The 21,743-nt window shown below is 39.7% G+C and overlaps 1 protein-coding gene across 1 annotated transcript in view; it reads left to right on the top strand.

The window, feature by feature from the left end:
• The window catches only part of Trio (trio Rho guanine nucleotide exchange factor), a 289,249-nt gene that overhangs the window by 188,124 nt on the left and 79,382 nt on the right, over positions 1–21,743 (top strand). Inside the window, exons 32-34 of the mRNA XM_090332122.1 lie at positions 2,464–2,606; positions 3,172–3,271; positions 16,073–16,316. Of these exons, the coding sequence (XP_090188248.1) occupies positions 2,464–2,606; positions 3,172–3,271; positions 16,073–16,316 (487 nt within the window). The remainder of the gene's footprint in view (positions 1–2,463; positions 2,607–3,171; positions 3,272–16,072; positions 16,317–21,743) is intronic.

Here is a 21,743-nt window from a genome sequence, read left to right as displayed (position 1 = left end):
ACAATTAGAGACTATGGAAACCATCATCTTTCTAAGGTCTTTTTTATATGCAATCAGTGGACTGTTGGCAGTCAGTATGATTACTAATATAATCTCTTAAGTGCTAACATAAAGCCTTGTGAAATATAAATGGCTCTGATAGGTATATTTTAAATAATAGATTTTTCTAAGATATAAAATTTATTAAACTAGAATTAAATCCCTAAAATTCCATTTTAAATTAAGAATTCAGATAAGCTTCAGTGGCAGATGTCACAGACCCTTATTAGAAACAATGCCAGATATGAACTGATCCCAGATGCAAATTTCCTGGGGAATTGGATATCATCTTTCTAACTTCTAAGAAAGGACTAGAACAAAGGACAGGAACACTAATTTCAGAAATTTCTTTGAGGTGTTGGTGTTGGAGATGGTAATGGAATTAAGAGTAGATAATTATTGATGACATAAATATAAGTGATGGTAGATTTTGGTGATGATGGTAGAGACAGCAGATAAGATATATAGATGGTGATGAGGTATACATAGTGGTAGTATAGGGGGCTGGGAGTTTGGCCTAGTGATAGAGTGCTTGCCTAGCATGCACGAAGACCTGGATTTGATTCCTCAGTACCATGTACATAGAAAAAAAAAAAAAAGCCAAAAATGGTGCTGAGGCTCAAGTGGTAGAGCTCTAGCCTTGATTTTAAAAAAACAAAAAAAAAAAAGTACAGTGTTCAGACCCTGAGTCCAAACCCAGGACTGGCAAAAAATAAAATAAAATAAAAAAGTAAAGATAGTGGTAGTATGGATGGTGACACTAGTGCCAATAAAGGGGGAGTGATATAAATGGTGGGAATGGGTACAGGTAGTGGTGGTAGAGGTGGTGATAGCTGAATTAGTAAATGATGGCTCCTCTAGTGTAGTAGTAGTGATGTAGAGGTGCTAGGATAAGATGGGTTATAATAACAGTTGTGGTGAAGGTGATTATAATCATCATAGTGACAATGATGGTGATGGCTTAGGAATTTTAAAACAAAATTTGAGTCTTTTTTAATGTATGTATTTTGGAAAGAAAAAGTATATCTCTAAATCCTCACTTAAAACAGTTTGTGTTGACATTGAGCATGAAATAAATTATTCCCTAATCTCTGCCATGTGGTATTTTTTACTTGGTACTTTAGTTTTGAGTTTCTCTTACTATCTCTGAAAAATTAGCTACATCTAACAAGTCTCTGTAAATATATTGATCAATTGATGCAAGAATTTTATCATTTCTGAGCCACAGTTAATGCTATCAAAATATTCTTTCCTAGATATTATTCTTCATTTAATCACCAAATATTAGGTTGAGGTGTTTAAATCCCAATACATCTCTAATCATTTTCCCAGTTACTACTCTAAATAACTTTGAAGACATATTACCTGGTGAACATGTTTTATATAGAAGGGGGGATTATTTTGTTCCCATCATGAATTTTGTTGCAAAAACAAGGTTTTTGGTAAAAAGTGTTGGGTTCCTTCCCCCTGCTTCCTTCATGATCTCATCTTTGATCCTCCTGATAATGACTTTCATCATTTATAAAGAATGATGCTTATATCGTAGAAGGAAGATGGTTTTCTGTAAGAAGTTAGAAAGCTGATGCTAATGCCTAGAACATGTAAGAAGAAATGAAAACCAAGGAGTCTATGCCGCCATGTACCTTTGTTCTGACTGTGCTTTCTAAGCACCTGTGTGTGCCATTTCCAGAGACCCTTTCCTTGTTGTTATAAGGTAGATCTATCTACCTTGTGACTGACAATTCATGGTCATGTGGTCTTGAACACATTTTTCATTGTACCCACCCCCAGATTCTTCAATTGTAAGAGGGTAACAAATCCCCTCTGCAGAGTTCCTATGTTTGTGAATTACCTTGCCTGGCAGTGTGGAGGGCCAACTATCATCTCAGAGTTCAGTGGATGAGGCAGCAAGGTTGTAGGATTTGCCCACTTTTCCTGCTCAAAATATACTGCAACACTGTCTGCTCAACTGGTCTTAAAAGTGTTGTGTTTGGGAATACCTGGTTTTACATTTCTCTTAAGGCTGCCTAACAGATCTTAAAATAAGCCAGGTGCAGCTGGTCATGTCTAATCCTAGCTACTCAGGATGCCAAGATACAAGGATTGCAGTTCAAAGCCGTCATAGGCAGAAAAATGGATGAGGCTTTTACCTCCACTTAACCACCAAAAAGCCAAAAATGGGGTTATGGCTCATGTGGTAGAACATTAGCATTGAGCAAAAAAGTTCAGGGGCAACAACCAGGCCTAAGCCTTGAGTTCAAGCCCCAGAACTGGTACAAAAAAAAAACAAAAAAAAACAGTAAAATAAAATTTTAATTTAAACTTCTTAAAATTAGTAATGTTGACAGGTTAAACATAGAATGCTGCTTTTCTGCTGAGTTCTTTTGGAAATGCATCCCAAGTGACTCTTACCACCTTGTTCAGGCTTCCAGTATTGAGAACAAGCAGGACTGGATAAAGCACATCCGCGAGGTCATACAGGAGAGGACAGTTCATCTGAAAGGAGCCCTGAAGGAGCCCATTCACATTCCCAAAACAGCACCAGCTACTAGACAGAAGGGAAGGAGGTAAGTGCCCCATTAAGCAGTTAGCTTATGATTTTTCTCAAGCATTTTGAGATATATGTTTTAAAACACTACTATGTGATGGATCACTCTTAGTGATAACAAGGCTTTTTTTTAAGACAGGAAGTTGCACTGATAAATGAAAAACTTTGTGCAATTCCCTCATTGTTTTCCTTGTCCTCACTATTCTGAGCACATGTGTAAATCATATATGTGGCATTGGACAAGTTACAAAACATCTAGATATTTTTGTTTTCTCATTTGTTTATTCATTCATTTATTTGTGTTTACCAGTCCTGGGCACTGTTGTTGGACACTTTTTGCTCAAGGCTAGTACTCTTCTACTTGAACCACAGCACCACTTCCAGCTTTTTCTGTGTGTGTGTTACCGAGGAATCAGACCCAAGGCTTTGTGCATGCTACATGAGCACTCTACCACTAGGCTATGCTTCTTCTCAAAGAAATGTTTACAATTAATATATTTAGCAAATGTATTACTTTTGCAATGACTGAGAAGACCAGTCCAGCAGTGGCAACTTATCTTCTGAAAGTTTCCTTGTGTCACCAGGGATGGAGAAGACCTGGACAGCCAAGGAGATGGCAGCAGCCAGCCTGATACGATTTCCATTGCCTCCCGGACATCTCAGAACACACTGGATAGTGATAAGGTGAGCTACCACCTGCACTACCTTTGGGGCAACTAGTGTAGCTTTCTCTCTAAACATGACAAGTTTTCAACACCATTTTCAAATAGTCACTGACTGCATGCACCCATAGTGAAGGCTGGAGTGAGACTACTTTAGGCCTGAGGACTCACCAGCTACCACTCAACTTTTTCTTCTTTACCCTTCCAGTCAGTCACAGTATGTCCAAGAACTGTGTTATGCCCCAGCTCTGAGTTCAATCTTCGGGACCAGACCTAGGGGGGGGAGGGGGGAGTGGTAAGTTTACGTGGATCTACTCTGGATTTGCCCTGAAATAAATTTATAAGTTCATAAATCACTTAGGGAGTCACTGGCATAAAATTGCCAATGAGATAGATCTTGGAAGGTTAACCCAGAAAGCAAGGTCACTTGTTTTTTTAGGTAGCATATAGATAAATGGGTTGCTTTGTAAGTCTGGGACTGCTTCTTCATTCCATAAGGGACTCTTGAGTCTCCAGTTTGTCATGCAGAGGTAGATATATAAATGCCATGCCATACCTTGCCTGCTATCAGATGGAAAATTCATCTCCAAGTATGAGAGACATGTACAGCTTAGAAATCATGGGGAAAAGGCTCTATTCTGGAGTTAGGAATAATAAAACTAGCATTATCTCAAGTCTGTTATAACATGATAGGGCTTACATGAACTGAAACAGCAATTTCTATTTATATTCAGTATAACAGAAAGAATAGTCACTACCAAAAGTGTGTTTGCAGAAATGAATTGTTTTACCTTAGGATCTTCTGGGATATTTGAATTTAAAAACCCTTCCCTTTGTATATTTTATCTGTGAAAATAGCTTTCCAATTTCCTCATCTAGTGCAGCCATACTCATCCTTGCAATCTTAAAGTTGTGGCATATATTTTCTTTAATACTTGTCACTGAGACTAGAGGCCTTCTTTTTTTCCATATATTTTTTATTATAATTAATAGAAGGGTTACATTATATTCACCAGATAGAATGTGCATTCATTCACAAACATTGATACCCTTTCTCATGTCTTGGTCCCCATTTCTCTCCCCCCACTCCCGCCCTTCATCTTATTCTCCGCCCTTCCCTGTTCAATTTCAAATAAGCAAATAAGCATACATACAATATATCAGATAACAAGGTGAAATACTGGAACAATATGAGATAACCAAGGTCAATAGATTTTTTGGAGATAAGAGCTTGAGGAGTGAGCTCTGCTTTGAGGACCTTATAGAATTCAGCTGTGAATCCATCTGGCCCTGGGCTTTTCTTGTGGGCTTTCTTATTGCCATTTCTATTTCAGTGCTTGAAATAGGTCTGTTTAGTTGGATTAGGTCTTTTTAGTTCAGTGTGGGTATGTTAATATTGGCTAGAAATTCATCCATTTCTTCTAGATTCTCAAATTTGTTGGCATAAAGGTTTGAAAAGTATTCCCTCATGTTGCTCTGGATCTTGGTAATTTCTGTCATGATATTACCATTTTCATCTGTGATTTTGTTTATTTGGGTGCGCTCCCTTCTTTTTTTGGTAAGATTTGTTAAGGGTCTGTCAATTTTGTTAATTTTTTCAAAGAACCAACTCCTTGTTTTATGGATTCTTTCTATAGTTTTTTTGGACTCCAATTCATTTAATTCTGCTTTGATTTTAATAATTTGCTTCCTTCTACTGGGCTTAGGGTTGGTTTGTTACTCTTTCTCCAAGAGCCTAAGGTGGGACATTAAGTTGTTGGTTTGTGATTTTTCCAATTTGTTAATGTAAGCACTCAGAGCTATAAATTTTCCTCCGAGTACTGCCTTGGCTGTGTCCCAAAGGAGCTGGTATTTTGTGTGCTCCTTTTTGTTGAATTTCATAAACTGTTGAATTTCTGTTCTGATCTCCTTGATGACGCATTGGTGATTCAACAATGTGTTGTTCAATCTCCATGAGTTACAGGGTTTTCGTTAGTGGAAATTGGTTTTCAGTTCCAATTTGATGCCCTTGTAGTCTGAGAGAATGCAGGAAATAATTTCAGTGTTTCTGAATCTGCCCAGGTTTGTTTTATGCCCTAAAATGTGGTATATTTTGGAAAATGTTCCATGTGCTACTGAAAAAAAACATATATTGTGATGTTGCTGGGTGGAATATTCTGCAGTCTGTTAGATCTAGTTGGTCTGTACAGTTGTTTAATTCTGAGGTTTCTCTGTTGAGTTTTTGCCTGGTTGATCTGTCCATAGGTGAAAGTGGTGTGTTAAAGTCACCAACCATCACTGTGTTTCGATCTATGTATGGTTTCAGTGAAAGTAAAGTTTGCTTGATGAAGTTCGGTGCTCCAGGATTAGGGGTGTAAATATTTAGGATGGTTATGTCCTCCTGGAGGAGAGATCCCTTTATTAGTATGTAATAACCTTTGTCTTTTCTCACTAAGTTTAGTTTAAAGTATATTTTATCTGATATGAAGATGGCAACTCCAGCCTGTTTATGGGGGTCATTAGCTTGATAAACTTTATTTCAGCCTCTCATTTTCAAAAAAATGTTTGTTTTGAGGGGCAAGATGTATCTCTTGGAGACAGCAGAACCATGGATCTTGCTTTTTGACCCAGCTAGACAGTCTGTGCCATTTAATTGGAGAGTTAAGTCCATTGGTCAGAGGTCTTCTTAACAGGCTCTAAAGTAAAAAAGAAAAAGGATGACACATCTGCCTAAATGTTAGAATTAGCTTGCTGTCTTTAGTTCTATGTTAAGGACTAGACCCCTCAAGAGATCTTGGCCATTAGACCTTCACAAAGAAATGTGTTTATTCCCCACTGAGCTTTCATTTGTGTTTGCTACCTTTTAAAAGCCTTCTTTTAGTCCTTTCCAAATTTGTTCTTCTCTGGTGGTACATTTCAGTGTTAGTACATGACTTGAGAATGTATTGTGAGAATTAGAAACTTGTCCCCCACCCTATGTCAGTGTGTGAAATGCTTTGTTTCTGTAAACAAGGCTTATCCACTACCCTTCCTCCAGGAACAGCAACTTTTTCTGAGTCTCAAGGTTCTCTCCACCCTGCATATTTAAAGTTTAAGCAGTCTCTGATGATGTGGGCAGATGGTCTGGCAAGGGAAGTTAATGACATTTTGCATGTTCGAGTTAATTTATGTCATCTCTGTTGTGAGTTAGTCGTTATCATGGAATTTGGTTTCATTTCAGAAACTGGGTGGAGGGATGTTTTCTTACTCTGTCTCTGGGAGAATTCTGAGAGAAAAGTTAGTTATCTGCCAGGGCTGTTAATAATCTTCAGATGAAACATAAAAGATTTAGGATAAGAGCATTCAGGAAAGGCGCCAGAGGACCCCCACTCCTACCCCTTTCCTGGGAGCAGTGTCAGCAGAGCTCTCTCTGCTGGGTTGCTCAAGATACAAGCCATAGATTCTGTGAGCACATTTCCTAATTTGAGGACAACAGTTTTAAATATTCCATCTTTTTGTTCCCAAAGTGAGTTTCATACCAGTTCTTGCTGATATTCATAGCACTTGGGCTGACAAAATGATCTTATGAAAATGTAATTTGAGTTCCAAAGAAATCAAATGGTTTCCAGATTCTTATCTCATCTGTCCTGAGCACATTTCCCTGAGGTAAGAAGGGGAGTGCTGAACCAGCCCTGGGGCACTGAGGAGATGAGGCCAGATGAAGCCAGAGCTAGAATTGGAATGTGGATTAAATCAGCTGTCATCTTCCAGACTTTATTATTTCATACTAAAGCTGAATATGGAACTAAATGTGTTTGGAGTGGGTTTTTTTATTATAATTTTTATAGCTCTTATCTTATTAGTCTGTGATCATTTAACTAAAATTTATGATATGAGAAAAATAGTGTAAGGCTGGGCGCATAGCTCAAGCAGTAGATTGCCTGCCTAGCAAGCATAAGCCTTGAGTTCAAATCCAATTCTGCTTAAAGAATGTGGAGGTGGGGGAAGGGAGAAGAGAGATGAGGAGATGGGAGGGGCGTGGAAACAAAGGAAGGGTAGGGGAAGAAAGGGAGAGAGAGTCAGTGGGGACAATCAGTGTCACCCAAGTGAAGTGAAGTGTCCCACCAAAAAGGTAGCACACACCCAAGAATAGGGCCACTGTGCGCAGCCCCAGGTTGTCTGGTAACAGTTCTTTCTATGGAGGGAAGAATTCAGTCCATACTTAGCTTAACTCCACCTCTAAGCATGTAGCATGAACAGATGAATCCACAGATGAAGCATAAAAGGTTTAGGATAAGAGCATTCAGGAAAGGCTCCAGAGGGCCCCCACTCCCACCCCTTTCCAGGGGTAGGAACTTTTCCACTCATAGCTGGGCTGTACCACTTGAACCACAATTGAAGTTTTAGATTTTTTCTGGTTAGAGATTTGAATCTTAAGAATTTATCTGCCTGGGCTGGTTTCAAATGTCAATAATCCTCAAATCTCAGCCTCCTGAGTAGCTAGGATTACAGTGAGTCACCATGCCCAGCTTCAAGATATTCTTTATTAAGCTGTAGCTTCATGCTGAGAACATGAACTTCTATGCCATTGTAAAGTCAGCTTTTTCTGTCAAATGATATTCTATGTACTACAAAAACTTGGTTGGACTTCTGTGAATTATAGTCAAGTTAGTCTGTAAAACAGTTTATGCCCATAATTTTAAAATAATCCATACTTCATGATCTTGAAGAATGAAATATCTCAGTTTTAAAATGCTGGCATTTGCCCAAGGAAGTACTGCATTCTTTGTGCTTGCACTCTGCAACTTGAGCTCAGGGATCCTGCTTTTACTCAGAAAGAAGGCACTTGACTTCCTAACCTTCTCAATTTTGCATTTTCCAGGACCTCATGTAGGTTTGCTGATATAAGCACAAAAGTGAGTCATTTAATTCAGAAGTCTTTCACAGAGTAGAGTATGGTTTTCATCTCCTCAGAGTACTAAGATCTCAGTTGATATTTCTATGCTCGAAGTATACATAGAAGTAATGGAGAATATGTAGTTTGTCAGAGAGCTGATGATTGAGAACAAGGATGCATTCACCAACAGCTAGTGATCTTGTACAAATTACCTAATGGCTCTGGGCTTCAGTTTCCCTATCTGCTAATGGGAATAACGATGCTCCTCCTCTCCTTGGACGGTGAGCCTGCATCTAGAACAATTGAAGGAAGCCCCCTGTATTAGCTTCTGTCTGTGATGCCTTTGTGGTAAGTATGGTTGACTGCTTCGTCCCTGCTGAGCAGTTGGCCTTGGTTACTGTGTCAATCTAATTTTCCTCTAACTGGACACTCAGAGATACAGTGGATTTAGAAACTGATTGTTGGGATCTGGCATCTTTCCCAAGAATGAATTGTTCAGTTTTAGTGCCTGGCCTCATGTACTTTGGTGACTCATCAACAATATACTATGTATTGCACTGGCACAGTTACTTCAGAAGATGGAGATTTGAATATGGAATTTTCCTAGCTGTTCATCTTTTTTTCTTTTTTTTTTTTCCTTTTTTTTTTTTTAACCAGTCCTAGGGCTTAAACTCAGGGCCTGAGCACTGTCCTTGGGCTTTCCTCAAGGCTAACGCTCTACCACTTGAGCCACAGCATTACTTCCAGCTTTTCTATGTATGTGGTACCGAGGAACCCAGATGTTCATGCATGCCAGGCAAGCACCCTGCCACTAGGCCAAAATCCCAGCCCCTTAGCTGTTCATCTTTAATCTACTGAACTAATTGTCTCCACAGAATCATACAGAAAGTAGTTATAAGATAGGTCCCATAGCTCACAGTTTTTGACCACCATGAGAGCTGATGATTTTTCCTTTCACTAATCATTTTTTTCTGTTGTTCTAAGTGACAATGGCTTTTCATAGTATTTTCTTGATTTAACTTTTTAACTACTCTCATAGAACCACAAAATAAATGTAGTCTTTGATAACTATACCCAATAAAAAAATTCCCACATTGAAGTAGACTCATATCTAAGTAAAGACAGAATGTTTAAGAAAATAAAGTTTAAGTCCGGCATGGTGGCTCACCTGTAATCCTAGCTACTCAGGAAGCTGAAATCTGAGGATCTCGATTATAAACCAGCCTGGGCACTAAAGTCTGTGCGACTCTTACCTCCAATTAATACTAGAAAACGGGAAGTGGGACTGTGGCTCCAGGGGTAGGGCAGTAGCCTTGAGCTGAAAAGCTTAGGGACAGTACTCAGGTCCAGAGTTCAAGCCCCATGACTGACAAAAAAAAAGTTTGATTAAGAAATGCAACAAATTAAAAATGTTTATAAAAATGATAAGGCACTAAAACGTGCTTCTTAGTGTAAATTTCACATGACACATGATCAAAGTGACTGTTGAAGGTAATGATGAAGCTTGATTTAGTTTTAAGGCTCTTATTTGGTGATTAAGGCACTCAGTCAACCAGGGAAGTGTTACTTGGTTAATGTTAGTTCTTTAGAATTGTTTCCCTCCTTAAAAATGGAAAGGAAATCCAGAAGATAGGTTTATTTGGGTGAAGTTATCTTTAGAAGTTTCTTGCTTTCCAGAGCCTAGAACTACACAAAAACTGAGGTTTTTCAACCATGCACGTCTTTCAGCCTTTGTTCCTTTCCCTCCAACCCCCAATCACAGGAACAGGGTTTTAAATTACTAAGTGCCCCCTGCAGCTCCTGGCCAGCACAGCACAGCACAACACTGCATCTCTCATTCTAGTATGTTAGGAGTGAAGGATAAACCCTTTAATCCCTGTATGTATAATCTGTCCTTATTTGATTTTACCTCTTATTTTTAAAGTTTGCCTTTTCTCATCTAGTATTCTGTTCTAATTCATGTATAACTCACCCAAGGAGGCCTTCCAGGATTTCTTTTCACATCAGAAAACCAATTTGTGATCACGTTAGTAAGAGTAGAAGTAATATCCCCAAATACTGCAATCACTAATTCTTTGATTGACAAAATGTAGAGTCTCCTAAACATAGAGTTTTGAGAGCTATTTCCTCAAGTTTTGTTTGTTTTTGTCAGTCATCAGGCTTGAATTCTGGGCCTGGGCACTGTCCCTGAGCTCTTCAGCTCAAGGCTAGCATTCATTCTATCACTTGAGCCACAGCGCCACTTTTGGTTTCTTGGTGGCTAATTGGAGATACGAGTCTCACAGACTTTAGTGCCCAGGCTGGCTTATAATCGAGATCCTCAGATCTCAGCCTGCTGAGTAGCAAAGATTACAGACATGAGCCACCAACACCCAGCTTCTCAGTTGTTTTTTTTTGGGGGGGGGGTGTTGTTACTACTATCTTAGGGCTTTTTTCCCCCCATTTTGATTAAAAGGCTGTAACACAAAATTTACGATCTCAACCATTTTTAAGTTCTCACTGATGATTTTATAAGTGGACCCTGTGTGTATGAGCCTATCACAATAGTCTTCTTTTAAACTCTTGAGTTGCAGATTTGCATGAACACTTCTCCTTAAACTTGGTTTTACATAACCATCTTTGGCATTGGTGTGAGCATGAGAGGCCTGTTGTTTGTATTGTTAAGATGCCTACTGACCAGCCCAGCTTTCCTGAGGCTACCCAGCAGTAATAACAATTCAGGATATATTAGCATTTATTCAGAGAACTGTGGTTACCTTTTTGTATGTGACCATCACCAGTAATACAGCTGTACTCTAATCCCCCTTAACCAAATACTCATTTTTTATCTACTCTGTGTGAAACCTTCACAGAACCACAGGACCCTTTTCTAGGGCTTCTAAATGTAACTGACTGAAGGGTATGGGGTATGACTATACAAGAGATGATATAATTTGTTTTTTAAGTGAATAATGGCTTTTATTAAGCTACATTTCTCTATTCCTTTTGAGTTGTTCTCATAGAACTGGTCAGATACCTACCTGTAAAATCTTCAACCCATTAATCCTTAGATTCTTATAATAGAATCTCTTTAAAGACAGCCCATCACACCATTATAAGCACGCTCTCTCCTGAAGCAGAACTTGCTCAGAATTCATCTTGGAGCTTGATAATTCAATCCAGGTGTTTGTTATTATCCATCAGAGATTCATGTTCTTATAACACAAAACTGCCTCATTACATTACACCAGGGGTTGATGCAGAGTATCAAGGGAAGGCTATGGCCAGGTCCACAGTGAGAACCCCTATGGACCTGTTTTAGTTAACATTGTTAAGAGTTGAGACAAGGTAATCATATAACTGGTTTCTTTGGAAAATGTAGAAAGTAAAATTCTGTTTTCTGATTATTGTATATTTATTCTTTTGAGTGAAACACAGCCATTATTTATGTTTAGTCATTCTGGAACGAATTTAAACTATTTGCTAGTTGTCCATGGTCTGGGCCATTGGTGCTTCCTGCCAGCCCTAATGGTCTTAGGAAGAAGCATATAATGGATGATATCTGACCCAATTAAGACTAATTTATTGCCATGCTCATTACTTACCATATTAATATGTTAAAAGTAAAAAGCTGGAAGATTTTTTTTTAAATCTCTTATGTGAGTTTTGATGTGAGTAACAGTTCCTGGGTTAACATTGCTAATGCATATGGCAAGAAACCATTAGTAGAAGTCTATAAACTATATTAAAGGAAAAGGATACTGTGGAGCCTTTAATGATGTATGTCTGGAAAAGGAAACCAAGATTTTAAAATAGATAAAATGATAAAAAAAAAAAAAACTAATCAGCAAAAGAAAGACATTGGGTTATGGGGGTAGACAAGTCCACATAACCAACTTACTGATACATAATAACATCATCCAAACTTCTTTAGTTAGGAATTGAATTCTTCTTAAAAAGCTGGGGCCAGGAGTGTGGCCTAGTGGTAGAGTGCTTGCCTAGCATGCACAAAGCCCCAGGTTTAATTCCTTGGTACTACATGTCATAGACAAAAGCCAGAAGTGATGCTGTGGCCCAAGTGACAGAGCTCTTGCCTTGAGAAAATCCAAAGACAGGGCTCAGGCCCTGAGTTCAAGCCCCACAACTGGCAAGAAAAAAAAAAAAAAGCAGTATTCATGCTGGGCATTGGTGGCTCACACCTGTAATCCTAGCTACTCAGGAGGCTGAGATCTGAGGATTGTAGTTCAAAGCCAACCAGAACAGGAAAGTCGATGACGCCTATCTCCAATAACCCGAAAGCCAGAATTAGAGCTGTAGCTCAAATGGTAGAGTCCTAGCCTTCACTAAAAATACGCTTAGGAACAGTTCCCATGCCCCGAGTTCCAGACCCAGGACTGACACCAAAAAAAAAAAGTAGTAGTCATTCACATTACCTTCTCAAAGTAGTTATTACAAATGATCTTATACCAAGAAAGGAGATTTTTTGTTAATTAGCAAGCTTTTCTTAAAGAGGTGTTTCCTAACAAGAAACACCTCTTTGAATTTTTTATTTAAATTTTCATATTAAGACAGAAATACACAAGACAGTTTTTCTCTGAGAAAAAACATTTATTCCTTCCTTTTATGATATGGCTCTCATTTCTCCTTATGGACAAAACTAGCTGACTAATTGAGAGATGCAAATATATATTATACTGGTACTTTCAGCACTATTTGAAATATTTTCTGGGACTGAGTTTTGCCATTAAGTTTTGGAAGGCCTTTAAGACATTTTTTTTAATTTTATTTTATTTTTTATTGTCGAGGTAATGTATAGAGGTGTTACTACAGTTACATTCATCAGGTAGTAGGTGCATTACTTCTTGCACATTGATACCCCTTCTCATGTTTTTGTCCCCATTTCTCTCTTGCTAGCCTCTCCCAATCAACTTGTTTTCCCCCCTTCACTTTCCTAATAAGATTTTTTTTTAACTCAGTATATGATTCTTTGTCAGACCTTGGCTTGATTTTTTATTTCTTATGCTTGGTCAAATACACATATGTTTTCAATCACTTTTAGTTACTCTGTAAAGCACTTTAAAAAAAAAAACAACTTAAATTTGTGCCAGAAATAAAGTCTAGCTCAATTCACTCTTCTGAGCAGCTCTTCTCCCTCTCTCTCCTTCCTCCCTTTACAAACCCCTCCTCAGCTTAGCTGGCTGAAGATGCTAAGACTCTGAGACCCTGAAAAAGAAAATAGGGAAGGCAAAGCAGGCAAGCCTCTCCCACTCCCATCCCCAGCCAGGGGTCCATGCAGGCATGTCAGGGAGCCAGATGAAGAACTGAGAACAGGGCCAATGGGCTCTAGGAATGGCAGGCCACTGAAACCTAGGGTTTGTTCACTGATACTGTTTTTCCTGGAACAGGAAACATTCCTCCTTCTCTCTGTTAACAGATAACTACTTCCATAATCTGGGGTGGGTTCTGTAAGAGAAAACTCTTCCAGGTTGGGCCACTGGCCTTGGCTTTTTAACATTAGCACTTTTGATTGTTCAGAGGCAAGTAGAGAATTTGCATGATTTCCCCACATAAAAATTTGAAAATTTAGCGCCTGGAGTTTCGCCTAGCAGTAGAGTACTTGCCTAGCATGCACAAAGATCCGTGTTCAGTTCCTCAGTACCACACGCTTAGGGGGGGAAAAGCCAGAAGTGGTGCTGAGGCTCAAGTGGTAGAGCTCTAGCCTTGAGAAAGTCCAAGGACAGTGCTCAGGCCCTGAGCTCAAGCCCAGGACTGGCAAAAAAAAAAAAAAAGAAAGAAAGAAAAGAAAGAAAGAAAGAAAGAAAGAAAGAAAGAAAGAAAGAAAGAAAGAAAGAAAAGAAGGGGTTTAAACATTTGTGGATGCTTTCTTTGTGGCCTAAGAAAGGTCATTCATTTATCATCGGTAGCAGTTGAGCCTGGAAAGGTTTTGTTTTGTTCTTTGAGGTTCTTTTTCTAAATCACCAAACTTTCTGTTCAGAAACAGACTTTTAGAATAGGAGGATGATTGACAGTTCTGATGAAGACAAAGCAGTTTACATTTCTCGCCATGGCAGGTGACCAGGATGCTACTCGGGAGTATGACCTCCACAGAGGTCTAGTTCTCTGAGTATGTGTTTGTATGACTGGACAGGATAAGAGTGTTTCCCAGCATATGGCAAAAGCACTCCTTCCTCAAAGAAACTTTCACTTACCATGGCACTGAGTCCCCAGTGTGCTAAAAGCTTCAGTGGCTGTTACCCTTCATGTGACATGGACACCTAAGTGTTCTTCAGATAGAATTAAGGCACAGTGATCTGGTTATAGATAAAAAACCATGTCTTATACTGTTTTTCAGTGTCATTACCCTCACTGTTGGAGCAAACTTAGGTAAGCATTTGAATATTTATGAGAGACAAAGAGCTTACAAAATGCAAAGCAGGCTCTGCTATTCACCACCTACTTTGTACAAAGCTGTGTGCTTGTCATTGATGATACTTAAAGTTCAGTAGTGACCACAACTAGCTCCATCTCTTTCCCTATGTGTGAGCATAAAGGTCTACAGATGAATGAAATAGACCTACTTTCTGGTGATGAGGAGAGAAAACACACACACATAAACAGAGCTTACTTCAGAACTAAAGTACAAGTTGTCACAGGCCAAAGCACTGGAAATAAACTCCCCAAAGAACTAGATGAGCACCTGGGGGCTCTGTGCACTGTAGTGCTATGGACCAAGTACATGTAGAATCCAGCTAGCCCTTTTAGCAGTGAGCATATGAACCGGGCAATGTGGGTGGGGACCGACCCATTGTGGGAACTTTGGTCCTAAGATTTTGAATAGCAGGTTCCAAATTTTGCAAAGGTCACCCTGGTTGTAGCATTGAGATGGCCTGGAAAGGAGACCATGGTCCACTAGGTAGGCCACTCAGGAGGTCACAGTAAGAAACCCAAATGCAGTGATGAGTGTCAGTGCGCCGGGAAAGCAAGTAGTCAGAAAGCCACTCGGCAGTCTGTTTTATAGCATTTGGAGGAGGAAGGAGGAAAGAGGAAGATTTGTTTAGCTTGGGTAGTTTGCTAGTGATGCCATCATCCAAGAGACAGCACTAGAAGAGGAACAGATGGGAGTGGGGACACAATGAGTCATGTCCTAGCCTCTCCATGTGGGAGGAAGAGGGATATGTGCCAAGTTGCCCAGCAGGAATCAGCAGCTGAGAGAACCCACAGTGGGTACATGGAGAAACAGAGACAAAACCTGAGGACAGGGAGTCAGTCACAAGATTCTTACATAAATGCTAATCAGTCCTATCCCCAAGGAGCTTACAGTCCAAGAGGAGACACACCAGCACACAAACCATGCATGTCCAATAGTAAGGAAATCATAATCTCTATCTTTTTGGAGTTTATACATGTGTTTCCCCAGACCTAAGAATTAGTAGATTTTTTAGACAAGAAACGGGAGTGAGCATGGTTGTAAGAGGAAAGAATAGAAAGAAGGGCATTTCAGATTGAAATAACCCAGGCAAATATGGGACAGCCTGAAAATCGATTCAAAATCTGAATTGCCTGGTGTGACTCACCAAGGAGAGGTGTGATTTTTTTTTCATGAGTTTCAAATCTCTTTTTACCTGAGACAATCTCTCTTCCTCCTCAGAAAGTGCTATATACTCATCTTTTAACTATAGCAAATTAATAAGTATTGAAAGGCGATTTGGGAGTTATTGTGAACTGGGACAAATGCATGAATATGGAGAGAGCCCTCCAAGGATACTAAGGAAGATGCTTAGGGTCACCATACTCCTTCTTATTCCACATGATGCTTAGTCTCTGGGGTCCTCCTAAGTTGGGAATGCCCAGTTACCATGCCAGAGCAGAGATTTTATCATCATATCTCACAGTAATCTTCTAGCCTTTAAGCAGAGTTCATAGCAGTGCCTGTTCAGGTCTAGTAACTTCCACTTAATGACCTATCCTTCTTCTTCTGTCTCTACCCAGCTCTCTGGTGGCTGTGAGCTGACAGTGGTGATCCATGACTTTACCGCTTGTAACAGCAACGAGCTGACCATCCGGCGTGGCCAGACTGTGGAGGTTTTGGAGCGGCCCCATGATAAGCCTGACTGGTGTCTTGTGCGCACCACTGATCGCTCCCCTGCAGCGGAAGGCCTAGTGCCCTGTGGCTCTCTATGCATCGCCCACTCTAGAAGTAGCATGGAGATGGAGGGCATCTTTAATCACAAAGGTAAGACTGGAGAGCGTAAAGCGAAAGCACACTTTGCCATGTAATTCTTGAGAATGATCCTCCTGGTCAGTGATATGTTCAGTGTGTATCACCATCTCATAGAAGCTGCAGAAGAAAATAAGAGTTTTACCCATTACATAAATTTTATCCGTTCACTTCTTGAAGTGGTAGGAGTCTTAATATCAGCTTAGAGGACATTATCATTCAAAAGAAACAGAAGGCATAGAATAGAAGATATGTTAGACATAGGGAAGAGGGCCAGGAGTTTGACCTTGTGATAGAGTGCTTGCCTAGCATGCATGAAGACCCAGGTACAATTCCTCAGTACCACATACATAGAAAAAGCCACAAGTAGTACTGTGGCTTTAGTGGTAGAGCCTCTGGCCTTGAGAAAGCCCAAGGACAGTACTCAGGCCCTGAATTCAAGCCCCAGAGTTGGCAAGAAAAAAAGAAAAAGAAATAAGAGAAGTAATAGATAAGGATAGATAACGGAGATAAGGTAGCACCTTACTCAATCTCTCCTCAGTTAGATTTACTCATGGTAGTGTCTTTGTTCACATTAAATTCTAGAAGTCAAATTCGGGCCTGAGAATATATCCAACTCATTTTTATAGCCCTGGGAAGACAAGGTTTTCCAAGCATCCCAACTCCACAGATGTCTTCCTGAAAAGGGAATGGAGCTCTGAATTCTGAGTGGGGAGGCTCCACCATGAAGCATTCAATGATGTGTTCCATGAGTAAGAGAAGGGAAAATTTTTTTCTTAAGCTTTATTATTAAATAGTTGGCCCAAGAGGTTGCATTTTCCGTAAGTCAGATTGGGGCAAAACGCATCTTGATCAGTGTCACCATTTCATCATTCCTCCCCCATTTCCTCCCTCCCAACTTACCCTCTAGTTATGTAGTTCACTTTTTATGTAATGGATGTTGAATATATGAAGACTATATTTGCTTCCCCTCTTTCCCTTAGTTCCTTTCCCACATCCCCACTTGCATTGCCCACCTCATAAAACATGTGTCTGCTTCCTGGTATTCATTTTGGTAAGCAGTTTATTAGTTGTTCAAAAGAGTTATACCTTTAGATTCCTAAATAGAAGCTAAGGGGCAGCCTTTTTTCCCCCCACTTTGGTCAGTTGTGGGGCTTGAGCTCCGGGCTTGCTGGTTAAGAGTCTCACGGGGACTGTTCTACCCAGGCTGGCCTCAAACTGTGATCTTTAGGTCTCGGCCTCCTGAGGAGCTAGGATTACAAGCACAAGTCAATGGCACCTGGCAAGAGGCAACTTTTAAAAAGTACTTCAAAACTAAAGTACTAAGGTATTTGAACAAAGCAACATTTGATATTCTCAGGCATCTCTTTTAGATTAAGGAAATTAGAGCAGTATTTCTTTTATGTGTATATCTAGATGGGTCATTGGCACGCTCCTGTAATAAGTATGAGTCTTGGAGGGGTGGGGGGAAGCCAGTATTGGGGTTTGAACTCAGGGCTTGGTTTGATCATTCAGCTTGCCCTCTACTATTGAGCCATAACTCCAGCCCAACTTTTTGCTGGTTATTTTGGAGATGGAGTCACTTGCCAGCTCTATTTCAGACCACGATCCCTGATATGTCAGCCTCCTGAATAGCTAGGGTTGTAAGTGTAAATCACTGGCAACCAGCAAATCTTGAATGCCTACCATGGCAGCTGTGAAACAGGTGTGATTACTGAGCCATTTAAAAGTATCAATGTAAACAAATATAACACTGGATTTTTATGCAAAAAGTATTGTGTCATTATTTGATTGTCCTTATATGCTAAAATTATATTTCAGAGAATATATGCCTTTCTGTTAATCAAATAATTTTACTTTAAATATCTCACCACATGATCCCAGACTATTAATGTTAGTTTTTAAAGGCAACTTGAGATATATTAGAATATCACTAGCAAGCAATTAAAGTTATTAGCAATGGTATATACTTTTTAAGTACAGTTCATATTATATGTCTGTTGGATAATACTAGTTCAGTGGTTATCTTAGTGAAAAGCTATCTGAAACTTGGGTGTTCTTTGAAGAAAGCACTGTTAGTAATGTCTAGAAAAAAGTAGTCATGGGTCCCTGTACCTTGTTCTGTGATAGTGCTCATTTTTACAATACTTGCTAATGCACAGTCTTGAGATTTGAGGCATACATTGGTTCACTTCCTGAGAGAACATTGTTATATTCTGTCATACTCAGTTTCTTTTCTGTTAATTTTAAAGCATTCTGGTGGTGTCCTCCCCTTAACCTCTGAGCCCTTTCATATAGTTTTGGTGACACAGTCTGGGGCCATCTTCCAGCTGCAATCAGTTTACTTCCTCTCTTGAGTAACTCACGCTGCATAGTAGGGCCACCATTGGTGGCTCAGTTTATTGAGCCCTTGAGTTCATAGGACAAGCTATGTTTTGGATTTCTTGGGGCCTCAATATGGACTACTGCCCCTCAGAAAGAAATGAGAAGAATGAGACTATAATTTATCCAAAGAGCCAGAGAGACTTTTCACATTTCAGCCAAAAGGTGAGGTGCTAAATTTCATGTCTGGCAAAGTTGTCTGTATGTTAGTGCATTGCTGACCTTCCCATGATAGGGTACTTGAATTGAGATGGAAGCATGTGTTGTGCTGTGCTCTCTTACAGCTCACTCTTACAACTCTCTTATAACTCACAGCTGTTCTGTGTTACCTACTATGTATAAGTCCTAGAATTTAAGCTGAAAATAAGATATGACTTGTTTTTTCTTCTGAGTCCCTCCAGAAGAGACCTAGTGAGTCCAAGCATGCTACAAACACCACTTGTTTGGAAAGGTTGCGTTTTTAGGTGCCTTTCCGACGGCATGTTCCTTCCTGGTATTTGCTGTGCAAACTCCGTAGTTAAGTCAGCACTTACCACACTTTGTCTAAGAAACTTCTCGTGGTTGTTAGGTTTTACTTGTTTTTAAGTTGCAGTGCCATTTTGTTTCTCTCTCTGGCATTCTGTAATGGATTTTCTCATGTCTGAAAAGTTATTCCTTATGCCTAAAACACCCCCTTCAGGCTTTTGAATAAGCCTCTAGCAGAGAATTCTGTTGAAGTTCAAGTCCAAGAAATCAGGCACCCTTAACCAGAATCTGTCTAGCAGACCAGACCTCCATTATCAAAAAGTCAGGAAACAAAGCGGTGAGGATATAGAAATGATTATGAAGTACAAACTCACCAAGGCCTCTACCACCTGGGAAGCATGAAACTTTGATTTACAACTTTGAAGCTTGCAACCCATCCATCCCTTTCAGCCATGCATGGAAATGGGTTCATGATGCTGTGACTGGTGTGACATTGATGTGTAAAGAGCACTTGGTGCCTTATGCCTCATTTGGAGTCCTCTTTCATGTTAGGAAGCATCTTGACTTGTAGAATACAGCAATGAGCAAGGGAAATGAAGAACCAAAGGAAATGCAGTATCTCCTCTCACAAAATTAAATTCACATCATTCTCTTACCTGTGTCAAATAAGCAAATAGTCTTTCATTTACTATACCCCAAAGCCTCTGAGCATAAGACACTGCCATTGTGCATCTGTCACTTGTCGCACTTTGTTTCTCCCTCCTCCAAAGCTAGTTTCCTAGATTTCTGCATTTCTGACAGTATTCTCAGTGTGTTGTGCTCAGGTTCCCTTGTGGCTTTGGAAGCTTGGCTGGATGTAGGACTCTGTTGGATGGTGAGGAATTTTTTATTATTATCTTTTTTTTTTTTTGCCAGTCCTGGACTTGTTTTATTATTATCTTTAAGGTAGTTGTGCAGAGAGGTTTCAGTTCACCCTATCAGCTGAGTATTATGCCCCATAATCAGTGTCAGCCCTTTCATCATTCTCCTCCCCCATGTCTCCTAATCATCTGTCAATTTTCCTAGTTCTATTTTATTTATACATTTCAGTGTATTATGTTTATATAATTTGTTCTTTATAAGAAGATATTTTTCAGTTTGAAACTAGACTCCATATAAACTACTCCATTGAGAAGGGCAGTGTGTAGGAAAGCTCGTGCTTTTTTTTGCCAGTTGTGGGGCTTGAACTCAGGGTCTGAACACTGTCCTTGGGCGGAAAGCTTATTTTATATGAATTCGTTTAGGGTATCCACTGTGGAAGAACTGCTGTAGATGACCATCAGATGGTTGTCTCTTTTGGCCTTACTGCTTTTCCTCCTCACACACCTTAGTCATACATTCAGCAGACACTGGCTAAATAGACTAAATAAAACAGATTGAACAAATCTTTGTGCTTCACCAGTCTTATTTTGTATGGGGTTTGTGCTGTTTACTGTGACCTCAGAATCTGGGTTTGGGCTCCAGCATAGCAGTGCCTGGCTATGCCTGCAGCTTTCCTGAGGCGCAGCTCATTCTGAGAACCACTGACCTCCTTTCTTGCCCTCCCTTGGGAATATGTGGTTACTGGCTATAGAAATAGATATCAGGTAGTCGCCTCCAATCTCCTGCAGATCCAAATGATTCCACACCTCCCCACTGTCTCAACTGGTAAAACTTTTGTCTGTTACTTATTATTGGTCACAGAGTAAACAGGATTACTTAAAGTGTTTATATTTCTAATGAGGCCAATCTGAAATGCTCCCCATTTGAGCCACTGCTGTTACCTTTTTTCATAGTCCAGAGCTGCCATATAGTTACTCTGCAGGGAAGTAGCCTGGAACAGTTCAAGGGGCACTGAAATGGCCTCAGAACCTAATGTCGATGATCAGAATTGAAAATATTCAGTAAAATAGATAGAATGATTGGTGTCAATCACCTGGGCAAATTAGTATCACCAACTTTGTACAGCTTGTGTCTGGAGTGCAAAACATACATCTCTTCAGTCTGTTAGCTTGTTTTTCTGATAAAATGAGAATTTGTCATTAGTTGTGGGCAGTCTTCCATGGTACTTACTGGTTGATTGCATGCTGGAAACCACCAAGACCACCAGGTTCATTTTGTGTTCCATAATGGACTGCCTGTGTCCTGCTCACCACCTCAGCCTTCTGCTGAACAGAGTGGATAGCATATTGGATTGAATTGAGAATGGAAGACCATTCTCACCTCCACAAAACTGCTTTGACAAAATGAGGCTTAATGGGGGTAGGGTACTCTTTTTTTTTTTTTTTCTGCCAAGGCCATTTGAATATTTATATCATCAGTACAGGCCATAGAAATTTACGAGTATAGTCAGGCAGCTGAAGACAGATAACAAGAATCCTATCTGTCCTGTCATATGCCAAATGACTTAAATGCCTCATAGGTGGCCTATGTAGGTGGCATTCCTATCTCTGGGTGAAGACTTTTTTTTTCATTATTTATAGAATATTTTATTAGTTTCTGTAATCAAACCCACGTAGATAAGACCTTACATATTTAATACAGTGTGTTTACCCCTGTACAGATGAAAAAAATTAA

This window comes from Megascapheus bottae, chromosome 4 (genome assembly GCF_031878675.1).
Source record: "Megascapheus bottae isolate mThoBot1 chromosome 4, mThoBot2.hap1, whole genome shotgun sequence".
Lineage (NCBI taxonomy): Eukaryota > Metazoa > Chordata > Mammalia > Rodentia > Geomyidae > Megascapheus > Megascapheus bottae.
This window is presented reverse-complemented; position numbering and strand designations above follow the sequence as displayed.